Source organism: Oncorhynchus tshawytscha, linkage group LG10 (assembly GCF_018296145.1).
Source record: "Oncorhynchus tshawytscha isolate Ot180627B linkage group LG10, Otsh_v2.0, whole genome shotgun sequence".
Taxonomy (NCBI): Eukaryota; Metazoa; Chordata; class Actinopteri; order Salmoniformes; family Salmonidae; genus Oncorhynchus; species Oncorhynchus tshawytscha.
Genome location: NC_056438.1, coordinates 13,020,133 through 13,045,762, shown reverse-complemented (window position 1 = coordinate 13,045,762; position 25,630 = coordinate 13,020,133). Strand labels below are relative to the sequence as shown.

Sequence of the window (25,630 nt, the reverse complement as noted above, 5' to 3'; positions counted from 1 at the left end):
TATTAACAGGTACATGGTTTATTAACAGATACATGGTTTATTAACGAATAAGAAGACTAAACTAACTAGCCATTTCATAGGCACCTATCCATACTGGGACTAGGTTGGTTAAACACAGCTTGTACCGAGTGTAGTCCATTTAGGTTAGGGGAAGAAGAGTGTGTGTGTTTGTGTGTGTGTTGTGTTATTAGGCCTTAAGGGACATACACTGAACACAACTCTGAATATGGATTTGTGAGTCAGGCTCTTGACACACACACTCCCTATATCAGTCCCCCAGCATCAGGTCTGGAGCATGAATTCACGAGCTCTGCTGGTTGGCTACTGTGTAGCAACCTAGCGCTGCCAAAAGCCCTTTAATGTGTAGGTATCATCTTTAGTACTGAGCCTAACCGCTGAGACAGTAACAGAACATGAAATAATACAGTTGAAGTCGGAAGTTTACATACACTTAGGTTGGAGTCATTAAAACTTGTTTTTCAACCACTCCACAAATTTCTTGTTAACAAACTACAGTTTTGGCAAGTCGGTTAGGACATCTACTTTGTGCACGACACAAATCATTTCCCAACAATTGTTTACAGACAGATTATTTCACTGTATCACAATTCCAAGGGGTCAGAAGTGTACATACACTAAGTTGACTGTGCCTTTAAACAGCTTGGAAAATTCCAGAAAATGGTGCCATGGCTTTAGAAGCTTCTGATAGGCTAATTGACATCATTTGAGTCAATTGAAGGTGTACCTGTGGATGTATTTAAAGGCCTACCTTCAAACTCAGTGACTCTTTGCTTGACATGATGGGAAAAATCCAAATAAATCAGCCAATAAATCCCAGAAAAATAATTGTAGACCTCCACAAGTCTGATTCATCCTTGGGAGCGTTCATCTGTACAAACAATAGTAGGCAAGTATAAACACCATGGGACCACACAGCTGTCATGCCGCTCAGGAAGGAGACGCATTCTTTGGTGCGAAAAGTGCAAATCAATCCCAGAACAGCAGCAAAGGACCTTGTGAAGATGCTGGGGGAAACAGGTACAAAAGTATCTATGTCCACAGTAAAACAAGTCCTATAAATCGACATAACCTGAAAGGCCACTCAGCAAGGAAGAAGCCACTGCTCCAAAACTGCCATAAAAAAATGACAGATTGCGGTTTGCAACTGCACATGGGGACAAAGACCATAGAAATGTCCTCTGGCCTGATGAAACAAAAATAGAACTGTTTGGCCATAATGACCATCGTTGTGTTTGGAGGAAAAAGGGTGAGGCTTGCAAGCCGAAAAACATCATCCCAACCATGAAGCACGGGGGTGGCAGCATCATGTTGTGGGGGTGCCTTGCTTGAAGGAGGGACTGGAGCACTTCACAAAATAGATGGCATCATGAGGTAGGAAAATGATGTGTATATATTGAAGCAACATCTCAAGACATCAGTCAGGAAGTTAAAGCTTGGTTGCAAATGGGTCTTCCAAATGAACAATGACCACAAGCATACTTCCAAAGTTGTTGCAAAATGGCTTAAGGACAACAAAGTCAAGGTATTGGAGTGGCCATCACAAAGCCCTGACCTCAATCCTATTGAAAATTTGTGGGCCGAACTGAAAAGGCGTGGGTGAGCAAGGAGGCCTACAAACCTGACTCAGTTACACCAGCTCTGTCAGGAGGAATGGGCCAAAATTCCCAACTTATTGTGGGAAGCTTGTGGAAGGCTACCCGAAACGTTTGACCCAAGTTAAACAATTTAAAGGCAATGCTACCAAATATTAACTGAGTGTATGTAAACTTCTGACCCACTGAGAATGTGATGAAAGAAATAAAAACAAATCATTCTACTATTAATCTGACATTTCACATTCTTAAAAGGTGATCCTAACTGATCTAAGACAGGGAATTTTTACTATGATTAAATGTCAGGAATTGTGAAAATCTGAGTTTAAATGTATTTGGCTAAGGTGTATGTAAACTTCCGACTACAACTGTACAGGCTGCAAACCACACAAAAAAAACTGAAAACAGACAGACCAGAGAGAGAGTTAGAGGACTATACAGAGATAGAGACCTAAAAATTAGAGAGAAGGGAAAGAGAGCGAGTGAGAATGAGAGAGAAACAGACACTGAACACACTTACATTGTGACTGGAGCTGTTCTCCAGGGGATTATTAGAGGAGTTGTAGACTGGTATTGAAGCAGAGGCCATGACTCTACAGAGGAGTACTTCTTCCACTGACTGACTCTACAGGAGGAGAGGGGGAGGAGATAGGGGGGAGTGGTGAGGGAGAAAAGGAGGATAGAGCAAGAGATGGAGAAGGAGAGAGGAGGGAGAGAGGTGAGAACAAAAGTAAGATTTTAATATTGATGAATGAGGTCGTTCGGACCGTTGCCACCCCTGGTTAGTTAGCCCAAAAACCACATTGTCATTCCCTTCTGAAGACAGTCACAGAGGTAGGTCTTTCACAGACTAATATCTGCCCTGTCAGTGTCACACCACTGCCTACAGTGAAAGTACAGTACTTGGCTCATCAGAGAGACCGTGGTTACGACCAACTGCTATAGCTTATTCAAGAATAGAGACGTGAACTAAATGTGGTACGCTCTTCCTTTCTCTCCTCTTTCCAACAGCAGCGATGATGATGCAATGAAAGGGAAAGTACGTGTGTCTGAGCCATCACAATGAGATATGGAAAGGGAAAGTACGTGTGTCTGAGCCATCACAATGAGATATGGAAAGGGAAAGTGCGTGTGTCTGAGCCATCACAATGAGATATGGAAAGGGAAAGTGCGTGTGTCTGCACAATGAGATATGGAAAGGGAAAGTACGTGTGTCTGAGCCATCACAATGAGATATGGAAAGGGAAAGTACGTGTGTCTGAGCCATCACAATGAGATATGGAAAGGGAAAGTGTGTGTATACCAGTGAGTGCCAACAGCAGTGGAAGCTTTAATGTTTTACAAATGTCTCGTGAATTAGCCTACATTGATTTACTGTCACACACACAGCTAAGACTCATCTCAAGGAGTTACAGTAAGAAGTAGAGACCACTTCAATTATATTTAGTATCACATAGCTTTGTTCAGCAATATGAAACCAACAGACCATGTCAGAGAAAAGGGGCAATCTGAGATTTTAAAAAACAAAACAATGGACCCGCCTCTTGTTTTGATAAACAGCGGAGGGAAAGGAGAAAGGTAGGCAGAACTACTATCAAATTCACAGTGCTATGAATGCAAGGACAGACGATACAAATCAAATCTAATACCAACAACACAGTTAAGAAAATATTTACTAAATAAAAAAATTATAATAAAGTAACAAAATAACGATAATGTGGAGGCTATATACAGGGGGTACCGGTACAGAGTCAATGTGGAGGCTATATACAGGGGGTACCGAGTCAATGTGGAGGCTATATACAGGGGGTACCAGTACCGAGTCAATGTGGAGGCTATATACAGGGGGTACCGGTACTGAGTCAATGTGCGGAAGTACAGGTTAGTTGAGGTCAATTGTAGGTAGGGGTAAAGTGACTATGCATGAATAATAAACAGCGTGTAGCAGCAGTGTAAAAACCAAAAACCAACGTAAATAGTCTGGGTAGCCATTTGATTAGCTGTTCAGCAGTGTTATGGTGTGGGGGTAGAACTGTTAAGGAGCCTTTTGGACCTAGACTTGGCGCTCCGGTACCGCTTGCCGTGCGGTATCAGAGAGAACTAGGGTGGCTGGAGTCTTACAAAATTAAAAAAAAATAATAATGTGTTATTCAATTGGTAGTCTCATCGCTGCAACTTTCGTACGGACTCAGGAGAAGGGAAGGTCGTGAGCCGTGCGTCCTCTGAAACACAAACCAACCAAGCCGCACCGCTTCTTGACACAATGCCCACTCAACCCGGAAGCTAGCAGCACCAACGTGCCGGAGGAAACACTGTACACCTGGCAACCGTGTCAGCATCCACTGCGCCCGGTCCACTACAGGAGTCTCTAGTGCGCAATGGGACAAGGACATCCCTGCCGGCCAAACCCTCCCCTAACCCGGACAACGCTGGGCCAATTGTGCGTCGCCACAGGGGTCTCCCAGTCGTGGTCGGCTGCAACACAGCCTGGACTCTAACCAGGATCTCTAGTGGCACAGTTTAGACCACTGCGCCACTCAGGAGGCCCTGACTAGAGTCTGACCATTTTTGGAGCCCTCCTCTGACACCACCTTGTATATAGGTCCTAGATGGCAGACAGCTTGGCCCCATGGGAACAAAATTATAATTTTAACCATGTTTTGAAACTAGTGTGTTTACAATACTATTATTTAGATCAATGGAGTAAAACAATATTATATTTGGGGTTCTGCTGGGGGTAAGTCAGCTCAGTTAGCTCATGAGGCATTGGTAGGTTATATTTTTCATTGGCGAGGCTTAAGTTACATATCACCGATTCAAAAACTCTGAACATGGACTGCCCCTTTAAATGCTGAAGGTACAAGTCAGGCCGTTAATCATTTCACTGGAAAGCGTTGACCTCTATATCTGTTATAGTAACATCGGCTCAGAGAGAAGAAGCACTACACTGCGTCGAGACGAGGAGCTAGGCATATGGCTATTTATAATGTCTGACACACACACACACACACACACACACACACACACACACACACACACACACGACAGTTACTGTGGTTTGGTAAGTGAAGTGGAGGGTGGGAGGTGGAGGGAAAGGGCACGAGGGGGCTGCCCTGGCTGTCACGATTAGCAAGCCCTGATCATACGTCACTGACAGACTACTCTTATGTATTCAATCCATCACACAGACACACCTCCCCGGGGAGAGAATAGGGCCAAATCAAAACCATTGTTCTTAATGTTATCATACTGTAGGTTGGTGCCGATTACCTAAATGGACATCCTCTTTCGAATTAATGCAAAATGAAAAACTATTTTGATACATTTATGTGGTAATAAATATCCACACGAATTCTGTAATGACTCTATAAATGTTTATTTTCAAGCTTTGTGTGAATATTTTTTTTAAATGATAAGGATAACTTATGGATAAAGGCTAGCCTATATTTTCATGGATAATGCTGTAAGTGAATATGATAGACCCTACATATAAACACCAGTGATACTTTTTGGTCATGTAGTGCACAGTGTATGTGGACGCCTGCTCCTTGAACATCTCATTCCAAAATCATGGCCATTAATATGGAGTTGGTCCCCCCTTTGCTGCTATAACAGCCTCCACTATTCTGGGAAGGCTTTCCACGGCTAGATGATCGAACATTTCTGCGGGGACTTGCTTCCATTCAGCCACAAGAGCATTAATGAGGTTGGGCACTGATGTTGGGCGATTAGGCCTGGCTCGTAGTCAGCGTTCCAATTAACCCCATTGAACACCTTTGGGATTGAGGTTAGGGCTCTGTGCAGGCCAGTCAATTTCTTCAACACCGATCTCGACAAAACCATTTCTGTATGGACTTCGCCACAAATAGAACAATGAGATAGATATTTCACCAGATGTATAAAATGTGAAGCATCCGCTTGGCGTTTCCATTCACAACCAAATATGGTATTGAGAGGATTCCATTCACAACCAAATATGGTATTGAGAGGATTCCATTCACAACCAAATATGGTATTGAGAGGATTCCATTCACAACCAAATATGGTATTGAGAGGATTCCATTCACAACCAAATATGGTATTGAGAGGATTCCATTCACAACCAAATATGTATTGAGAGGATTCCATTCACAACCAAATATGGTATTGAGAGGATTCCATTCACAACCAAATATGGTATTGAGAGGATTCCATTCACAACCAAATATGGTATTGAGAGGATTCCATTCACAACCAAATATGGTATTGAGAGGATTCCATTCACAACCAAATATGGTATTGAGAGGATTCCATTCACAACCAAATATGGTATTGAGAGGATTCCATTCACAACCAAATATGGTATTGAGAGGAAGCCCAGTGGCCGGCAGTGGGAAAAGATGGATTTTGGCCGACATTCTGCAAATGTCCTCAACATTAGATTTCAATACAGTTATGTTTCATAACTAGAATCTGTTATGAACAGATTAGACTACGTATTGTAGACTACCTTTTGTCAAAGTTTAAAAAAAAAAAGTTTTTAATCACACTGTTTAGGAGTGCAAAGGCAAAGTGAGTTATTGCACATGCGCATTTCACAGAGTAGGCGGTCCTTAAAGGAAATATGCAGATGTATGCTAGAACGGGCTAATAGGATCGCGCTAGCTGATGCTTGGCTCTTTCCACCTCCTTGCTTGTTCTGCCCACTAGGACTCATTTGTTCCCATTTGAAACAGGCTGTTGGGTCTGTTTTGGTTTAGTTATAAAAAATATTTGATCTGGCTTTTTGCACGAGGGCATCGTCATGCTGAAACAGGAAAGGGCCTTCCCCAAACGGTTGCCACAAAAATGGAAGCACAGAATCATCTAGAATGTCAATGTATGCTGTGGCATTAAGCATTTCCCTTCACTGCAACTAAGGGGCCTAACCCGAACCATGAAAAACAGCCCCTGATAACTACTCCACCACCACCAAACTTTACAGTTGACACTATGCATTGGGGCAGATAGCGTTTTCCTGGCATCCACCAAACCCAAATTTGTCCGTCGTACTGCCATATGGTGAAGCGTGATTCATCACTCCGGAGAAAGTTTCTAATGCTGGCGAGCATTACATCACTACAGCCGAGACTTGGCATTGCACATGGTGATCTTAGGCTTGTGTGCTGCTGCTCGGCCATGGAAACCCATTTCATGACGAACAGTTATTGTGCTGACGTTGGTTCCAGAGGCAGTTTGGAAAGCTAGTGAATGATGCAACCGAGGACAGATGATTTTTACGAGCTTCACGCTTCAGCGGTCCCGTTCTGTGAGCTTGTGTGACCTAGCACTTTGAGGCTAAGCAGTTGTTGCTCCTAGAGGTTTCCACTTTATAATAACAGCACTTACAGTTGACCAGGACAGCTCTAGCAGGGCAGAACTTTGACAAACTGACTTGTTGGAAAAGTGGCATCCTATGACAGTGCCAAGTTGAAAGTCGCTGAGCTCTTCAATAAGGCCATTCTACTGCCAATATGTCTATGGAGACTGCATGGCTGTGTCCTCGACTTTATACACCTGTCAGCAACAGATGTGGCTGAAATGTCCAAATTCACTAACTTGAAGGGGTGTCCACATTAGAGGTCGACCGATTATGATTTTTCAACGCTGATGCCGATTATTGAAGGACCAAAAAAAGCCGATACCGATTCAAAACGGACAATTGATTTATTTATTTGTAATAATGACAATTACAACAATACTGAATGAACACTTATTTTAACTTTATATAATACATCACTAAAATCAATTTAGCCTCAAATAATGAAACATGTTCAATTTGGTTTAAATAATGCAAAAACAAAGTGTTGGAGAAGAAAGTGAAAGTGCAATATGTGCCATGTAAGAAAGCTAACATTTAAGTTAAGAACTAATTATTTTTTTCAATGACGGCCTAGGAACAGTGGGTTAACTGCCTTGTTCAGGAGCAGAATGACAGATGTTTACCTTGTGAGCTCGGGGATTCGATCCTGCAACCTTTCGGATACTAGTCCAACGCTCTAACCACTAGGCTACCTGCCGTGAAATCAGGCCTTCATGGTCGAATTGCTGAGACACCACTAAAGGACACCAATAATAAGAAGAGACTTGCCTGGACAAAGAAACATGAGCAACGGACATTAGACCAGTGGAAATCTGTACTTTGGTCTGAGGAGTCCAAATTTGAGATTTTTGGTTCCAACCGCCGTGTCTTTGTGAGATGCAGAGTAGGTGAACGGATGATCTCCACATGTGTGGTTTCCAATGTGAAGCATGGAGGTGTGATGGTGCTTTGCTGCTGGCACCGTCTGTGATTTATTTAAAATTCAAGGCACACTTAACCAGCATGGCTACCACAGTATTCTGCAGCAATATGCCATCCCATTTGGATTGCGCTTAGTGGGACTGTCATGTGTTGGACAATGACCCAACACACCTTCAGGCTGTGTAAGGGCTATTTGACCAAGAAAGGGAGTGATGAGTGCTGCATCAGATGACCTGGCCTCGACAATCACCCGACCTCAACCCAATCGAGATGGTTTGGAATGAGTTGGACCGCAGAGTGAAGGAAAAGCAGCCAAGTGCTCAGCATTTATGGGAACTCCTTCACTGTTGGAAAACCATTCCAGGTGAAGCTGGTTGAGAGAATGCTAAGAATGTCATCAAGGCAAAGGGTGGCTATTTGAAGAATCTGAAATATAAAATATATTTTGATTTGTTTAACACTTTGTTGGTTACTACATGATTCCATATGTATTCATTCATAGTTTGTCTTCATTATTATTCTATAATGTAGAAAATAGTGAAAATAAAGGAAAACCCATGAATGAGAAGGTGTCCAAACTTGACTGGTAGTGTACGTTAGTATATATAGAGTATCATCGCAACAATAACACAACAATGATGCAACAGCATGAAAACTCCTTAGCTCTCGAACTCTAAGCCTTCTCTCTATTTTTCAGCCCTCAGCTTTCCCCACGACTAGGGGCTGTCATGACATTTCATCACCCGGTGATTGTCAAGCAGATAACTGTCGGTCTCACAGTAATTGACCGTTAATTAACATAAAGGCGTTTACCATCTCCTGGCTTCCACACAGCCACTGACGAGGACTTTTCAAACATCTACATTTTAAAAACTTGAATAAATCCATGTAATATAGCCTATACCTTCCCAATAAATACATGTCTATTTGAGTCCTTATGTTAGGTCCTGATCTGGCTATGCCATATGGCTGTGGGCTACAATAGTTCATTTAGCAGACAAGATTTGCTTAGAATTCAGTGGCATTATTTTATAGTATGAAGAATACAATTGAACAAAGCTGAATAAAATAGAAAGGATATTTTCTCCAAAACGATTGCGCACATGCTATTCTGTGTTTAAGAAATAGGTACTCCTATATGCTTAATGCAGAGTTATTAATGTAACTTTAGTTCGACAAATGTTGGGCTATATGTTTAGATTTTTAATACATTGTAAGGCTACATGATGCAACTAATGTGGCCTGAAAGGCACAAGTTCTGCTTAGATTTTTGCGCAGGCTGTACACACTTCATCAGACTCTCATTCACAATTTGACAAGCCATTGACAATGTCGGCTTCATCCCCTTTTGTGTACACTAAAAAAAAAGCCATGCCTCCTGCTGCCAGTGGCCGTTGTGCCCATGGCCCAGAGTGCTGCATTGCGCCCTTCTCCCAGAGTGCTACGGGCTCCGAAGCACCTCTCTCACTCACATGGCTCTCTATCACGTGATCTGGTCTTTCTCACGGGCTACAAGTGACGACAGACACATCGGGGATGCAACAACGCGTCCTTATCTTCAATATGCACCTCAGAATTGGATAATGGATTACCTGTCTACTCATCAACAAGATGAGTAGGTCTAACAAACCGCAAAAGCACTAGCCTACATCAATCTACTATCCTCCATAGTACAAAAGTTGACTTATTCTATTCTGTGCGAGAAATAAATATTCCAAACATAGTCTGGGACAGTTGTGGGATGCAAAAGATCCCAAATCAATACAACCACAATGTGGCTGATAAAACAGATCAGGAGGTTTAGCTGAAAATGTTGATAAACTATCAGGCTATTTCTTCACATTATAAGAGCAGCAATGTACACATGGCAGTAGGCTATAATCGTAAACGTTCCATTAGCAGGAAAACAACATTATCAAAATTGACCGCAAATGTGATTATGCATGTAATGCTTTTATTATAAAAGGTGCATTATTATGGTGAAAATGATCTTCCCCAAACTTGAAACTCACACGCTGCTTACTGTATGCCAGTTAGGCTCTACACACCCCTTGTAAAGCAGTTTAATGTGCTTCATTTAAAAAAAGTTATTTGGCCACTTCAGTTGTGATAAAAACTGTATCAAAACATATGGGCCTATGGGCTAGGCTACGAGGTGTGCAACTAAATAAATAAATAAATAAATAGGCATTGTTTGCCTTACGCTGGGCATCAATCAGAAGTGATATACAATTCACAAGTGATAGGGTAATATTGTCACCAATCACACTGTTATTGATTTCATCTAGTCTTTCCATTCACTAAATAATGTGTGTGTGAAATTTGTTTTGACTTAGAATGGACCATTATCATGCACCTGTCTCGAAACAGGAGCAGTGGTAACAATGACATGTCATCTAGGCACTTAAATAGCGAATGGAGGACGCTTTTTCCTTGGTTCATTTTCATGCCAGCCAGGTAGGCTATACTCCTGTTAGGAAAGAGAAGTAATGTGCTCAATATTCAGAAAGTTGAGAAATAAATAGTATAGGCCTAGCCTATAGAAAGCGGATAGTATAGGCCTAGCCTATAGAAAGCGGATAGTATAGGCCTAGCCTATAGAAAGCGGATAGTATAGGCCTAGCCTATAGAAAGCGGATAGTATAGGCCTAGCCTATAGAAAGCGGATAGTATAGGCCTAGCCTATAGAAAGCGGATAGTATAGGCCTAGCCTATAGAAAGCGGATAGTATAGGCCTAGCCTATAGAAAGCGGATAGTATAGGCCTAGCCTATAGAAAGCGGATAGTATAGGCCTAGCCTATAGAAAGCGGATAGTATAGGCCTAGCCTATAGAAAGCGGATAGTATAGGCCTAGCCTATAGAAAGCGGATAGTATAGGCCTAGCCTATAGAAAGCGGATAGTATAGGCCTAGCCTATAGAAAGCGGATAGTATAGACCTAGCCTATAGAAAGCGGATAGTATAGGCCTAGCCTATAGAAAGCTAAATGGGATCCTGCTCTTAAGAGGCCATCACTCTGTTCTAAAGCATTGCATAGCCTATGGAAATGTTGCGCAACATGAGCTCATGGGCTCTCATGAAATGTTTGATTTCCGATGATATTTGCATTGTTGTCAGAGTGAATAGATGGACAATAGAGTGCTGAGTACCAGGCAGTTAGCAAGTTTGGTAGGCTACTAATGACCATCAGCAGCATCACAGTTTGGAGAAGCCTATTTACCGTGACTAAACTGTCACATGGAATTTGACTGCCTTCATGGCTCAGCCCTACCAGCGACTGGCTCATGTGAACTAAAATCCTGATGCTTTGTTTTAACGTTTGGAAACGTCAATAATCATTGATTGCGAGACGGCATTTGAAACATATGACCCTTATCTTTCATCAGCGAGAAAGAAACCTTCAAATAAAAAAGTGACTTACTGTAGCAGTTACTGATCCATACAACTATGGGTGCCTCCATCTGACCAAACCACACTTCTTCTGCTACACTTCCCGACTTCCACTTCCACACAGGTGTTCTGAGCATGCTAGATAGCTAGGGTAAACAGACCTATTCAGCTCACTACCATCTTTGGATTGAAATATAAAAACAAATAAACATTTTCTGACATTTCAAATATTTCACCTGGTCGATATATCCGTAACTTTTTTTGCTTTGCAGACACGGCCATCTGTGCCATCCAATAAGCCAGCGGTAGGCCTAAAGTGGACTTATTCTCTCCGGTTTGTACCTTCAGACACATGAAATGGTCCAAAATCGGAACACTTCCACTATCCGGCGCACAGTGCAGCTGAAACCGTCTGCACCTCTACCACTAACAGCGTGAGACGAATACAAAAATAAAATAGGAACGCAAGGCTTTATCGTTGTTTTTTTACTGAAATGTTTGGCGATCGACTAGAAATGTCTTGGAGATGGACTAGTCGATCACGCTCAACCGGTTGGTGACCACTGTTCTAAGCCAATCAGATGTTTTAGTTGACAGTTTTTTAAGTTTCCACTAGTTGCCAATATCAAAGCTGAAAAAAAACTTTTGTACCTTCTCTTGAGTTTACGAAAAGTATGATCGCTTATCTGAGATGAATGTGCCGATACATGCACATGATAACATACTTCATGAGCATTCATGACTACTTCTTGACAATTGAAAATATGTGTTTTTCATGTTAGCAGTCGTGCCACAGTCACACAGGAGCAACATAACTGTGAACTACAAGATTATAGATTCAGGAATTCACACCTTACATTTAAATGTATTTGGTCTTATTTTACTATTAAATGAACATAGATGCCATTTTTGTAAATGTGATATTTATCTCAGGTGGGCTTAAAGGGAACAGTAGCACAAAAGGCATTCACTCTATAAAGAATGTAAATTACAATAAAGCAATATTGTTCAATACTAACTAAGCATAATATAGGATTCTATAGTGTACATTTATTATAGGTTGACCGATTAAACTTTGTCAGCTCGGGGGATTCAATCTTGCAACCTTACAGTTAACTAGTCCAATGCTCTAACCACCTGCCTCTCATTGCACTCCACGAGGAGACTGCCTGTTACGCGAATGCAGTAGAAGCCAAGGTAAGTTGCTAGCTAGCATTAAACTTATCTTATAAAAAACAATCAATCATAATCACTAGTTAACTACACATAGTTGATGATATTACTATTTTATCTAGCGTGTCCTGCATTGCATATCATCGATGCGGTGCGTATCGTTGTGCTAATGTGTACCTAACAATTAAACATCAATGCCTTTCTTAAAATCAATACACAGAAGTATATATTTTTAAACCTGCATATTTAGCTAAAAGAAATCCAGGTTAGCAAGCAATATTAACCAGGTGAAATTGTGTCACTTCTCTTGCGTTCATTGCACGCAGAGTTAGTGTATATGCAACAATTTGCCTGAATTTTACATAATTATGACATAACATTGAAGATTGTGCAATGTATCAATGACCTAAGGCTCGCATTTCTGTGTGTTATTATGTTATAACTAAGTCTATGAATTGATAGAGCAGTCTGACTGAGCGATGGTAGGCAGCAGCAGGCTCGTAAGCATTCATTCAAACAGCACTTTAGTGCGTTTTGCCAGCAGCTCTTCTTTGTGCGTCATGCATTGCGCGGTTTGTGACTTCAAGCCTATCAACTCCCGAGATTAGGCTGGTGTAACCGATGTGAAATGGCTAGCTAGTTAGCGGGGTGCACGCTAATAGCGTTTCAAACGTCACTCGCTCTGAGACTTGGAGTGGTTGTTCCCCTTGCTTGGGTAACGCTGCGTCGAGGGCGGCTGTTGTCATTGTGTTCCTGGTTCGAGCCCAGGGAGGAGCGAGAAGAGGAACGGAAGCTATACTGTTACACTGGCAATACTAAAGTGCCTATAAGTACATCCAATAGTCAAAGGTAAATGAAATACAAATGGTATAGAGAGAAATAGTCCTATAATAACTACAACCTAAAACTTCTTACCTGGGAATATTGAAGACTCATGTTAAAAGGAACCACCAGCTTTCATATGTTCTGAGCAAGGAACTTAAATGTTAGCTTTCTTACATGGCACATATCGCCTCTAGCTTTCTTACATGGCACATATCGCCTCTAGCTTTCTTACATGGCACATATCACCTCTAGCTTTCTTACATGGCACATATCGCCTCTAGCTTTCTTACATGGCACATATCGCCTCTAGCTTTCTTACATGGCACATATTGCACTTTCTTCTCCAACACTTTGTTTTTGCATTATTTAAACCAAATTGAACATGCTTTATTATTTATTTGAGGCTAAATCCATTTGATTGATGTATTATATTAAGTTAAAATAAGTGTTCATTCAGTATTGTTGTAAATGTCAATATTACAAATAAATAAAATTGTCCGATTAATCGGTACTGGCTTTTTTTGGGTCCTCCAATAATCGGTATCGGCGTTGAAAAATCATAAATCGGTCGACCTCTAATATTTATAGCCCAAACCATCGGCCTCAAAATATTTTGAGTAGACTTTGCTATTTTGTCTCTCAACATAAATCAGTTGTTCCCATTTAGCCCAGTATACTCCCATTTAGCCCAGTATACTCCCATTTAGCCCAGTATACTCCCATTTAGCCCAGTATACTCCCATTTAGCCCAGTATACTCACATTTAGCCCAGTATGCATTGAAACACAGGGATAGTGTTGATCTCTAATATTCAATGAACATAAATTTTTTTTTTGTTCAGATTTAAGTTGATTGAAACACACACACACAACAACTACAGTTAAGGATATTATGCATATAGTCATGGTGCCTTAACCAAGATTAGAAACCTCTGTACTCTCTCCAAGACATTTGGAGTGGACAGGTAGTTGTTGATGCTGAGAGAGAAGAATTAGTTCAGGGTTGAGGGATATAAGATCTACAAGTAGACAAAAATGCAAACAAATGAGGGATAAGAAGATTACTATTGGGCAACTAATCATGCAGTTAGGGCCGGGGCATTGTCATATTTTTGTTTTCCATTCATCCAGGCAATTCTATTTTTTGGTCCAACTACTCTTTTTTAAGACACAGTAGAGGGAGATTTTAAAAACTGTCTTCAGATAGGCTTTAGGAAGACAAGTTGAACAAATTAACAAGAATAGTAGTACAGCAAATGTGAATCAGCTTTCAGATAATTCATTTAAAGTGGTTATGGTCTTTGTGCATGGCTTCATATCCATAGAGGGACCAGGGTGGTGTTCTAACCAAGTAATTACACACCTGATTCAATTAATCATGTATTGAATGAAGTCTATGATTAGTTGAATCAGGTGTGTCCTGGTTGTGAAGAACAAAAACCTAACTCTACACTGCTCTCTGTGGATACGATTGGACACACCCGTTATAAGTGCTACTTTCATGATGAATAGCAATGATCAGTTTATTTTAATAACTTTAGGGGACATTCATATACTTATACTTTAGATAAAATTAGCATAACGCAACAGACAAAAAATATTACTAGAAAATATTCATATTCATGAAATCACAAGTGAAATATATTGAAACACAGCTTAGCCTTTTGTTAACCACCCTGTCGTCTCAGATTTTGAAATGATGCTTTACAGCAAAAGCAAGACAAGCTTTTGTGTAAGTTTATCGATAGCCTAGCATAGCATTATGCCTAGCTAGCAGCAGGCAGCTTGGTCACGAAAATCAGAAAAGCAATCCAATTAAATCGTTTACCTTTGATGAGCTTTGGATGTTTTCACTCACGAGACTCCGTTAGACAGCAAATGTTCATTTTGTCCCATAAAGATGATTTTTATAGCCGAAATACCTCCGTTTGTACTTCACGTTTGGTTGAGAAATCCACCGGAAACTGCGGTCATGACAACGCCGAAAAATATTCCAAATTAGATCCATAATATCGACAGAAACATGGCAAAGGTTGTTTATAATCAATCCTCAAGGTGTTTTTCAAATATCTATTCGATAGTATATCAACCGGGACAGGTGGCTTCTTAGTAGGAAAGAGAGAAACAATGGTGGCATTTGTCTATTACGCACAAAACACTGAGAGCCACCAGCTGACGCAATGTCGTTCAGGCTCATTTTTCAAAATAAAAGCCTGAAACTATGTATTGTGACACTAGACATTAGGGAAGCCATAGAAAAAGGAATCTGGTTGATATCCCATTCACTGCTCAATAGGGACACAGTGCTTTCTAAATAAGAGTCCCTTCCTGATTGGATTTTTCTCAGGCTTTCGCCTGCAATATCAGTTCTGTTGTACTCACAGACAATATTTTTACAGTTTTGGAAACTTTAGAGTGTTTTCTATCCTAAGCTGTCAACTATATGCATATTTTAGCATCTTGTCCTGACAAAATAGCCTGTTTACTTTGGGAACATTATTTTTCCAAAACTAAATAGTGCCCCCTAGTTCCAAGAGGTTTTTTAAGTAAAGTCATAAAGCTTCATATGAGAGATTAATCTTTCACATTTTAACTCTATTTTTTTAAAATACAAAATTAGGGCAGTATATGTTAGAAATGTCTAAACTTTTATTTTAGTGGGCTAAATACGTACACTTACCCTAATTAGCACAGGTGGTCGCTTCTGTCCGTTTCCTGTAAACAAGCGCTGTAACATGGAGATATGGCAGTGTGGGGACACTAACCCTATGAAAAAGGTGTGTATCAATTTAACCTTTTGTTTTTCGCAAATTATTTCTTGCTGATGTGCTTCCAAAACCGTACCAAAAGAGGTGTGTTAATGTTCAGACCAATCGCCATGGCTCTTAACACAACTCCCCCGTACGGAAGACGCCTTGATCCAATTACTTATGTGTAATGTAAGGGAACTGAGAGTCGTGATCAAGGGCTAGAAAACACCAACTTTCAATGTGTATCCAGTCAGTGGGCAAATAGCAACAAAGTAGCATGGGAATGTCCCAAGTGAAGTGAAACTTGCAATGCAACAACATGAGAAATGAATCAGTCATGTTTTGAATTAAACCATATCACTAAGATTATATGAAATAATACATTTATGGCTAGCCAGACTCCCAAAAATCAAGTAATGTTAACTGTAGTGGTGTAAAGTAATTAAGTGAAAAATACTTTAAAGTAGTACTTAAGGTCGTTTTGGGGGGGTATCTGTATTTTACTATTTATATTTTTGACAACTTTCACTCCACTACATTCCTAAAGAAAATGTACTTTTTACTACATACATTTTCCCTGCCAAAAGTACTCGTTACATTTCTAATGCTTTAGCTGGACAGGAAAATGGTCCAATTCAAACACTTATCAAGAGAACATCCCTGGTCATCCCTACTGCCTCTGATCTGACACTCACAAAACACACATGCTTAGTTTGTAAATTATGTCCGAATGTTGCAGTGTGTCCCTGGCTATCCGTAAATTAGTGGAATTATTTACACTTTTACTTTTGATACTTTAGTATGTTTTAGCAATAACTTATATGTACAACCAAATACGTGTATTCAAGTAGTATTTGTTTTACTGGGTGACTTTCACTTGACTTTAATTTTCTATGAAAAATGTATCTTTCCTTTTACTCAAGTATGACAATTGGGTAATTTTTCCACCACTGATCAGCAACATTAAATGTCCCAACAAACTCGCCTAGTTGCCCCGAAGCTAGTGAGGCGTAGAATAAATGGAATGCGAAACTAGCTTCAATGTGTGGGGGGGGAAAAAACATTCTGCTTCAACCCTAAATACGTTACGGCACGAATAACATTTTAAACACAAGCAATAACTACCAACTGAACTGAATTAATCCAAATGAAGGCTTCAAACAGACGACAACCCAACTTTTACAACTTCGCCCCTGCCCCATTCCAGCGCCAACGCTCGGGTCAGTGCATAGACATCATGGAGCGAGTCGCGACCAGGAAACCGCGAAGGCCAGAAAAACAAACCGATAGATACTTTAGAACTCAAATAACACCATTTCTTTCGTCTCAGCACAATGTAACATCAACCAACCGCTTTCGAAAAGCCCACAAAAATGTCTACGCCGTGATATTTTCCTCGTGATTTATGTTACTTACCCACAAACTGCTATTCTCCGTTCCCGAATTTTGTCGGTGTGTTTTGCACCGCTCTCAGGAAGAAGAACTTCACCCAGAGTCACGTGCGGAGCTGTCATGACGCGGATTGGACGGTTGTCAAGTTGGACCCTGCAAAGAGTTTAGGGAGTTGTATTTTTCATTGGTAAACGGTAAATCCTGATATTTCCAGCTATAATGGTTTATGGTATTTTTTCCGCGGCTATATTGTATTCATGTGTTTATTGATATGAAATATAGACAAGGAAATTTACATTGTTTTCTGTTGAAATATGACCGACAGTAGGTAGGGGAAGTGTAAGCTCAGCTATTATAGCTTATCGTATTTTATATTAACCACAGGAGGCTGGTGGGATGAGCTAGAGGAAAACAGCCTCACTGTAATGGCTGTAATGGAATAAATGGAACATACGTTTGATGTGTTTGAAACCGTTCCATTCGTGTCATCCCAGCCATTATCAAGGAGCCCGTCCTCCTATACCTCCTCCCACCAGCCTCCCCTGATCTTAACATTAACCCCTAAACTCATTAGGCCTATTACTCAGCCAGATTTACATTAGAGACAGGGAGACTCCCTGATCCTATACCATACAGGCATTATACAGAAACTTAGTTAGACCACTGTCATTGCAAAGACCGGAATTTACTCATCCATCCATGCTTTCACCCGTCCTGTTATGTCTTGACAAATCAGTGATCATGGAACAAGATACATGAGGGAAGGAAGCAGTGAAATATACAAGGAAAGAGAGCCATTGAGACACAGCCGTGGTGCTTTTGATAAAACATCTGAAAGCTGCCGATGCCAGGGATTTAGAGAATGGCCATTCCATGCCCCTGCCCAAAAATGTGTCCAATTGCATGATATACACTGGATTTCTTGAGCAACTGGGGAATCAGGCGGGGCAAAAAGCCTTTGGCAGCCTATCTGGGAACATATTTTTACCTCGCTGACTCCCAGACTTGTGAAGTTCCCGAGTGGCGCAGCGGTCAAAGGCACTGCATCTCAGTGTTAGAGGCATCACTACAGACCCTGGTTCGATTACAGGCTGTATCACAACCGGCTGTGATTGGGAGTCCCATAGGGCAGCGCACAATTGGCCCAGCGTCATCCAGGTTAGGGTTTGGCTGGGGTAGACCGTTGTTGAAAATAAGAATTTGTTCTTAACTGACTTGCCTAGTTTTAAAAAATGCTTTAAAGTTACATAGTGAAAGAATCAGGAAGCAGAATTTCCAGAAGGAGGTCCATGTATGTAATGTGATTTGGTTCAGTAGGCAGTGCTTGACTTGGGCAGGAGCTCACTGAAGCTGAATACCAGGACCTCATTTATTTCAGTCCAGGTCAAGCACTGTCAATAGGCAGAGTTTATGTCCATAGGTTTGTGTCATAGCCTACATAGTAAGGGCAAGAGTTCTTTCTGGTCAGGCCAAGCATGTCAGGAAAAACTCCTGATCCTAATTATATACTATAGATAAAACAAGCATTTCCTGATCAATTACTTCACCAGGCCCTAGTTATAGGCAGCCCATGTTACTGGGGTTCAGAGAGTGATTTCCACAGTGGGCAAGATTCATTATGACATTATATCAACCAGTATTACATTCATTATGACACCATATCAACCAGTTTTACCTTAATTATGACATCATTACAACCAGTATTTAATTCATTATGACACCATATCAACCAGTTTTACCTTAATTATGACATCATTACAACCAGTATTACATTATGACACCATATCAACCAGTTTGACCTTAATTATGACATCATTACAACCAGTATTACATTCATTATGACACCATATCAACCAGTTTTACCTTAATTATGACATCATTACAACCAGTATTACATTCATTGACACCATATCAACCAGTTTTACCTTAATTATGACATCATTACAACCAGTATTACATTCATTATGACACCATATCAACCAGTTTTACTTTAATTATGACATCATTACAACCAGTATTACATTCATTATGACACCATATCAACCAGTTTTACCTTAATTATGACATCATTACAACCAGTATTACATTCATTATGATGTTCTGTAATTTCAACAATGTTTTGACCAGCAAGGTCACCTGTTATATAAAGTCAGTATTCAACATCCATCCATGTCTGAGGAGATGACATGGAATCCAGCCACTAGGGGCAACAGTGTTACCTTCAAGTAGGTTTGAGTTTTGCTAGGGTGTTGTGGATGGGGATGGAGGATGGGAGTAAGCATAGAAAGTTGCTTTTGATTTAAAAACATTTAAGCCTATCCCAAACCTTAACCTTTTACCGTTCAGAGTTAATACCTAACTTTAAGAATTTGTAGTTAATCCCTGACATAACTCTAACCTTAAACCTGACATTTGGAACAACTTTGAAATTTGATGTTTGAGAAACATGGATGAATGTCTAATTCTGGAGTGTGATGAGAGCTGGCAGGTTTTCCCTGTTGGGTTAGCCTTTATTCTCATAGCTGCTGACACAGTGGAAGAAATACTGTACATCTGTAGATTGAATGTGACAAACAGTCACATGGTGGATTGAAAACCAGTTGCCTGTACACACACACACACACACACACAAACAAATGAACCAGTGAGAACTATAGAAAACGGAACTGATACGTGTCAGATATATAAACGCCCAGGTTTTGCAGACGGTTGCTATGCATTTCCTTTGAGGTTTTATTAATAATACAATTTGCTACACACATAATATCTTGTCTCAATTTTGTGGCATTGGCTCACAGGCAAACAGGCAAGGGAACAAAACAAATATTGCTAGAACCTATTTCTGGAATTCTAAATATCAGACATTTGACGCTCTAGTTTTGACCTTCATAATACCTATGTTGGCAGTAACTTTACAAGCACGAATTATGGTCCATTTAGACTGTGTCACGTTCTTTCAAAATCGAACCCAGAAGCAGACCAGGACAAGGAGAGTAGGAAGAAGGTGAGTATTTATTTACAAGTGAATGTGAATGGGTAGATATATCCAGGTGGCGTAGCGGGCAGCGGTGGTGAGTTGATGGGAGTAAATAGGTGGATCCAATGGGGTAGCGGAATCCTCCGACGACCAGGCGGGAAATGGGGTAAATGATCTGGGTGAGTAACTGAAGACAGAACAAACGGAGGTAAGTTTAAGGCAAGCAATACGTAAAAAACAACAAAACAAATTCTATCCAACTTGAGGCTGATACTATGGCACAACATACTGTTCATGGCTAACGATCCGGCAGGGAATGGATGTCAGGTCAGAGCTTTTGAAGGGGAGAGGTGATGATCAGGACCAGGTGTGCAGATTACTGATGGGATACAGGTGCGGGGAACATCGATCTCCCAACAAGCTAATTCGCCCGGCAACCAAACATGGTGCGTTCCAGGACACCGGAAACACACTCCAGGACAGAAACACAGGCAAACACAGACTCAGGAAGCGGGATTCGTGACAGACTGAGAAGAGTATCTAGTTATGGTAAGGGGTGAAATAAGTATAGCCAGTTATAATTGTAACGGTTCAGCTGATTATAAAAAAAGAAGGTCAGTCTTTACATGGCTAAAATAAATGGAATATAACATACTGTTTACAGGAAACTCACTCTACATCCTTAGATGAAGATGCATGGAAAAAGGAATGGGGTGGTGAAATAATTTTCTGTCATGGACAAAGGAACACAATGGGTGTGATGATATTAATTAACAAAAATTTCAATCCGAATGTACAAATAGTCAGGAATGATTCGAAAGGTGGATCCTTTTGAATATGAAAGTGGACGAAAATGAGATTTGGCTCATTTATTAATATGGTCCAAATCAGGATGATCCACACCTCTTCAAACAAATGATCTAATCATTATGGTAGGAGACTATAACACAGTGTTAATAAGTACCTCAATGGACCGTAAAGGTAATCACTCTACAAACTATCATCACTATGCCCTTAAGGAAATCACAAATATTATGGATACATTAGAAATAGTGGATATTTGGAGACTAAAAATCGCGACCTAGTGAGATATACATGAAGGAGGCTTAATCAAGCTAGTCGTCTTGACTACTTTCTTGTCTCTTTCTCTCTTGTACCAAAGATTTAAAAAGTTTTAATAGGAGACAGAATGCGATCAGATCATCATCTACTTGGCATTCACATCTCTTATAGATTTTCCACATGGATGGGGATATTGGAAATTTAATCAAAGTTTACTGGAGGACAACTTATTTTTAACTTAGACAAAAGAATGTATAACTGAATTTTCCAGTATCATATAGGTTCAGCAAATCCCCTTATTGTTTGGGATACCTTTAAATGTATCTTCAGGGGTCATTCAATTCAATATTCATCAATAATAAAAAAGCAGTTTCTGGCTAAAGATACAAGACTAACAAGGGAAATCCATGAACTAATAGTACAGGTAGACAGCAATAAAAATGATACTACAGGGATACCTAATAAGTTAGAGGAAAAACAAAAAGAACTTGAGGGACCTATTCAAGAACGATCTAATGTAATCTATTACAAAAATAAAGCAAACTGGATGGAATATGGAGAAAAATGCACAAAATTCTTCCTGAATGTCCAATACAGGAACGCTAACAAAAAATAATTGCAGAAACTCGTTACTGAAGACGGAGTCATCAATGATTCCCTGAATTATATTTTAAAAGAGGAAGCTAATTATTTTAGGCAGATGTTCTCTTTTCCATCTCATCCTTTCCCACTGAATGAAGATTATGGTAAGGAATTATTTCCAAATATGGAAAATTAACAAATGTACAGAAAGATCAGTGCGAAGGCCAAATTACAGAGGAAGAACTTCTTGAGTCTATTAAAACCTCTTGAAGCAAGGGGGGCAGTATTTTGATGTTTGGATAAAAAATGTTCCCAAAGGAAACTGCCTATTTCTCAGGCTCAGAAGCTAGAATATGCATATCATTGGCATATTAGGATAGAAAACAGTCTAAAGTTTCCAAAACTGTCAAAATATTGTCTGTGAGTATAACAGAACTGATATTGCAGGAGAAAACCTGAGGAAAATCCAACCAGGAAGTGCTGTTTTTCTGAAACTACTCTGTTCCATTGCAATCCTTCATTTAAAGGGATATCAACCAGATTCCTTTCCCTATGGCTTCCACAGGGTGTGAACAGTCTTTAGACATAGTTTCAGGCTTTTATTCTGAAAAATGAGCGAGAATGATCACATCGCGTCAGTGGATAGCTAGGTGTCCCCAGATTTGTGCATGCGCCAGCGCCTGGAGCGAGACCTTTTCTCTCCCTCTCCTTTTGAAAAGGCTACCGTCCGGTTGAAATATTATCGATTATTTATTGTAAAAACAGCCTGAGGATTGTTTACACAAAACGTTTGACATGTTTCTACGAACTTTACGGATACTATTTGGAATTTTCGTCTGCCCGTCGTAACCTGTGGATTACTAAACAAAACGCGCCAACCAAATGGAGGTTTTTGGATATAAAGAGAATCTTTATGGAACAAAACAAACATTTATTGTGGAACTGGGAGTCTCGTGAGTGCAAACATACAAAGATCATCAATTGTTAAGCGATTCATTTAATTGCTTTTCTGACTTTCGTGTCCAATCTACTTTGCTACTAGCTGTTTGTAATGTTTTGTCTGCTGAAAGCTGTCCTCACATAATCGCATGGTTTGCTTTCACCGTAAAGCTTTAAAAAAATCTGATATGCCAGGTGGATTAACAACAAGCTAACCTGTGTTTTGGTTTATTGCACTTGTGATTTCATGAAAATTAAATATTTTCAGTAGGGTTAGGGTTAGTGCTCTGCAATTCACCAGATGTTGACGAAAATGATCCCGCTAAAGGGATCGGTGCGCCAAGAGGTTAAATCCTTTCCGTCTGGAAAAACCCCAGGGCGTGATGGCATACCGGTAGAGGTATATCAAGTATTTTTTGATATACTAAAAGCTCCATTGTTAGATTGTTTTAACTACTCCTATAGAAATGGTAGTCTGTCAGGTACTCAGCAGGAAGGTCTGATTTCTCTATTATTAAAACAAGACCCAGATGGCAAATATAAAGACCCCGTCTATCTAAAAAACTGGAGGCCCCTTACACTTCAATGTTGTGATGCAAAAATACTAGCAAAATGCATAGCACTCAGAATTAAAAGGGTTTTACCAGGTATTGTTCATCCTGATCAGACAGGTTTTTTACATGGACGATACATTGGAGATAATATACGACTGGAAACTACTGGAAATAATAGAACATCATGAAACATATAAGAAGCAAGGAATGGTATTTGTAGAGGATTTTGAAAAGGCATTTGATAAAGTAAGACTGGATTTATAAATGCCTGGATTTTTTTCAATTTTGGCAATTGTCTTATAAAATGGGTACAAATAATGTATAGCAACCCCAGGTGTAAAATAGTAAATAACGGCTACTTCTCAGAAAGTTTTGAATTGTCAAGAGGAGTTAAACAAGGGTGTCCGCTGTCACCATATCTATTCGTTATGGCCATCGAAATGCTAGCTATTGAAATCAGATCCAATAACAACATTAGAGGATTAGTATGCTGATGAATCAAGTTTTACATTAAGCCCGCAAGCTAGATCCTTGAAATGTCTCATTAAAGATCTAGATAACTTTTCTGTACTCTCTGGACTAAAACCTAATTATGATAAGTGTACAATATTACGTATTGGATCCTTAAAAAATACAACTTTTACATTACCCTGCAGTTTACCTATAAAATGGGCTGATGTTGAAGTAGGCATACTCTGTATTCATATCACAAAAGATATGAATAAGCTCTCCACAATGAATTTCAATAGAAAACTTGTAAAAATAGACAAGATCCTGCAACCATGGAGAGGTAAATACCTGTCTATGGAGCGCACAGTGTTTCCAGTGCGGGTGCATAGCCCGGTGCGGTTCATACCAGCTCTTCGTATTGGCCGGGCTAGAGTGGGCATCGAGCCAGGTAAGGTTGAGGGAAAAATTGCCCTGATTAACTCCTTAGTCATATCTCAGTTTACTCACTTACTTATGGTGCTGCCTACTCCTCATGATTCGTTTTTCAAATTATATGAGCAAAAAATATTTTGCTTTATCTGGGACCCTAAACCAGACAAAATAAAACGTGCCTATCTATATAATGAATTTGGTGGGTTGAGATTATTAAATATAAAAGCACTAAACCTCTCTCTAAAAGCTTCATTCATTCAAAAGTTTTATTTGAACCCTAAATGGTTCTCAAGTAGATTACTAAGAAAAGTTCATCCATTGTTTAAAAATGTCCTTTTTATTTAATTGAAAATGATACTTTTTTCAAAGTATCTCTCTTTTTCAAACAAACATTGCAGAGCTGGCTACAATTTCAATTTCACCCCCCTGAAAAGATAGAACAAATATTACAACAAATATTATGGCTGAACTCAAATGTGCTGGTTGATAAAATACCTGTATTAATGGGAAAGATGTTTGAAAAGGGTATTTTGTTCTTAAATTATATTGTAAATTGGAATGATAGAGATGTCCTTCATGGAGTTATCAGAATTGCATGGAAAGGTCTGCTCAAACCAAGAGTACAACCAATTGATTACAAGATTGCCCCAAAAATGGAGGAGGCGGGTGGCAGCGCGAGGAGGTAGGGAACTGGTCAGTCTGCCCAATATAAAGGATCAAAACTGGTGTAGGAATAAAAATAGCATAAATAGGAAAGTATACCAGTTTCATTTGAGGACCAGGATGTTGACAACTGTGCCGTACAGATTGCAAAAAAGTTGGGAAGAGATTTTTGAGGTACCGATTCCATGGTACATAAATATAAATATGTAAAAATAGAAAACAACGCAAGATTCAAGACTTCGTGCTTTTCAGCTAAAATTATTATATAGAATTCTTGCACCAACAAAATGTTGAATATTTGTGGCATAAAATCATCAAAGCTCTCCAGATTTTGTTGTGAGGATACAGAATCAATAGACCATCTATTTTGGTATTTCCCTCAGGTAGCCTGTTTCTGGTCTCAGGTTCAGGAATGGCTGAAAATGCATAGCATTGATCTAAAATTGGCCCTAGAAATAGGAGATCTGGAGAGACTGGGTGAGTCAATTACTAATATACTAATACTCATAGTAAAAGTATTTATCTTCAACTCGCAATCTGTGGATTCTACTCGATTAGATAGATTGA

The 25,630-nt window shown here is 39.9% G+C and overlaps 1 protein-coding gene across 3 annotated transcripts in view; it reads right to left on the bottom strand.

Moving 5' to 3' along the window:
• The window catches only part of LOC112237504 (myotubularin), a 49,730-nt gene extending 32,200 nt beyond the window's left edge, over positions 1–17,530 (bottom strand). For 2 of the 3 annotated variants that reach the window (XM_042328141.1, XM_042328143.1), the window contains exons 1-2: positions 17,429–17,530; positions 2,134–2,238 (exon numbers count right to left, since the gene is read on the bottom strand). In XM_042328141.1, the coding sequence (XP_042184075.1) occupies positions 2,134–2,202 (69 nt within the window). In that variant the 5' untranslated portion in view covers positions 2,203–2,238; positions 17,429–17,530. The remainder of the gene's footprint in view (positions 1–2,133; positions 2,239–17,428) is intronic. The other variant, XM_042328142.1, reaches the window with a different exon arrangement.
• Between the last annotated feature and the right edge of the window lie 8,100 nt (positions 17,531–25,630).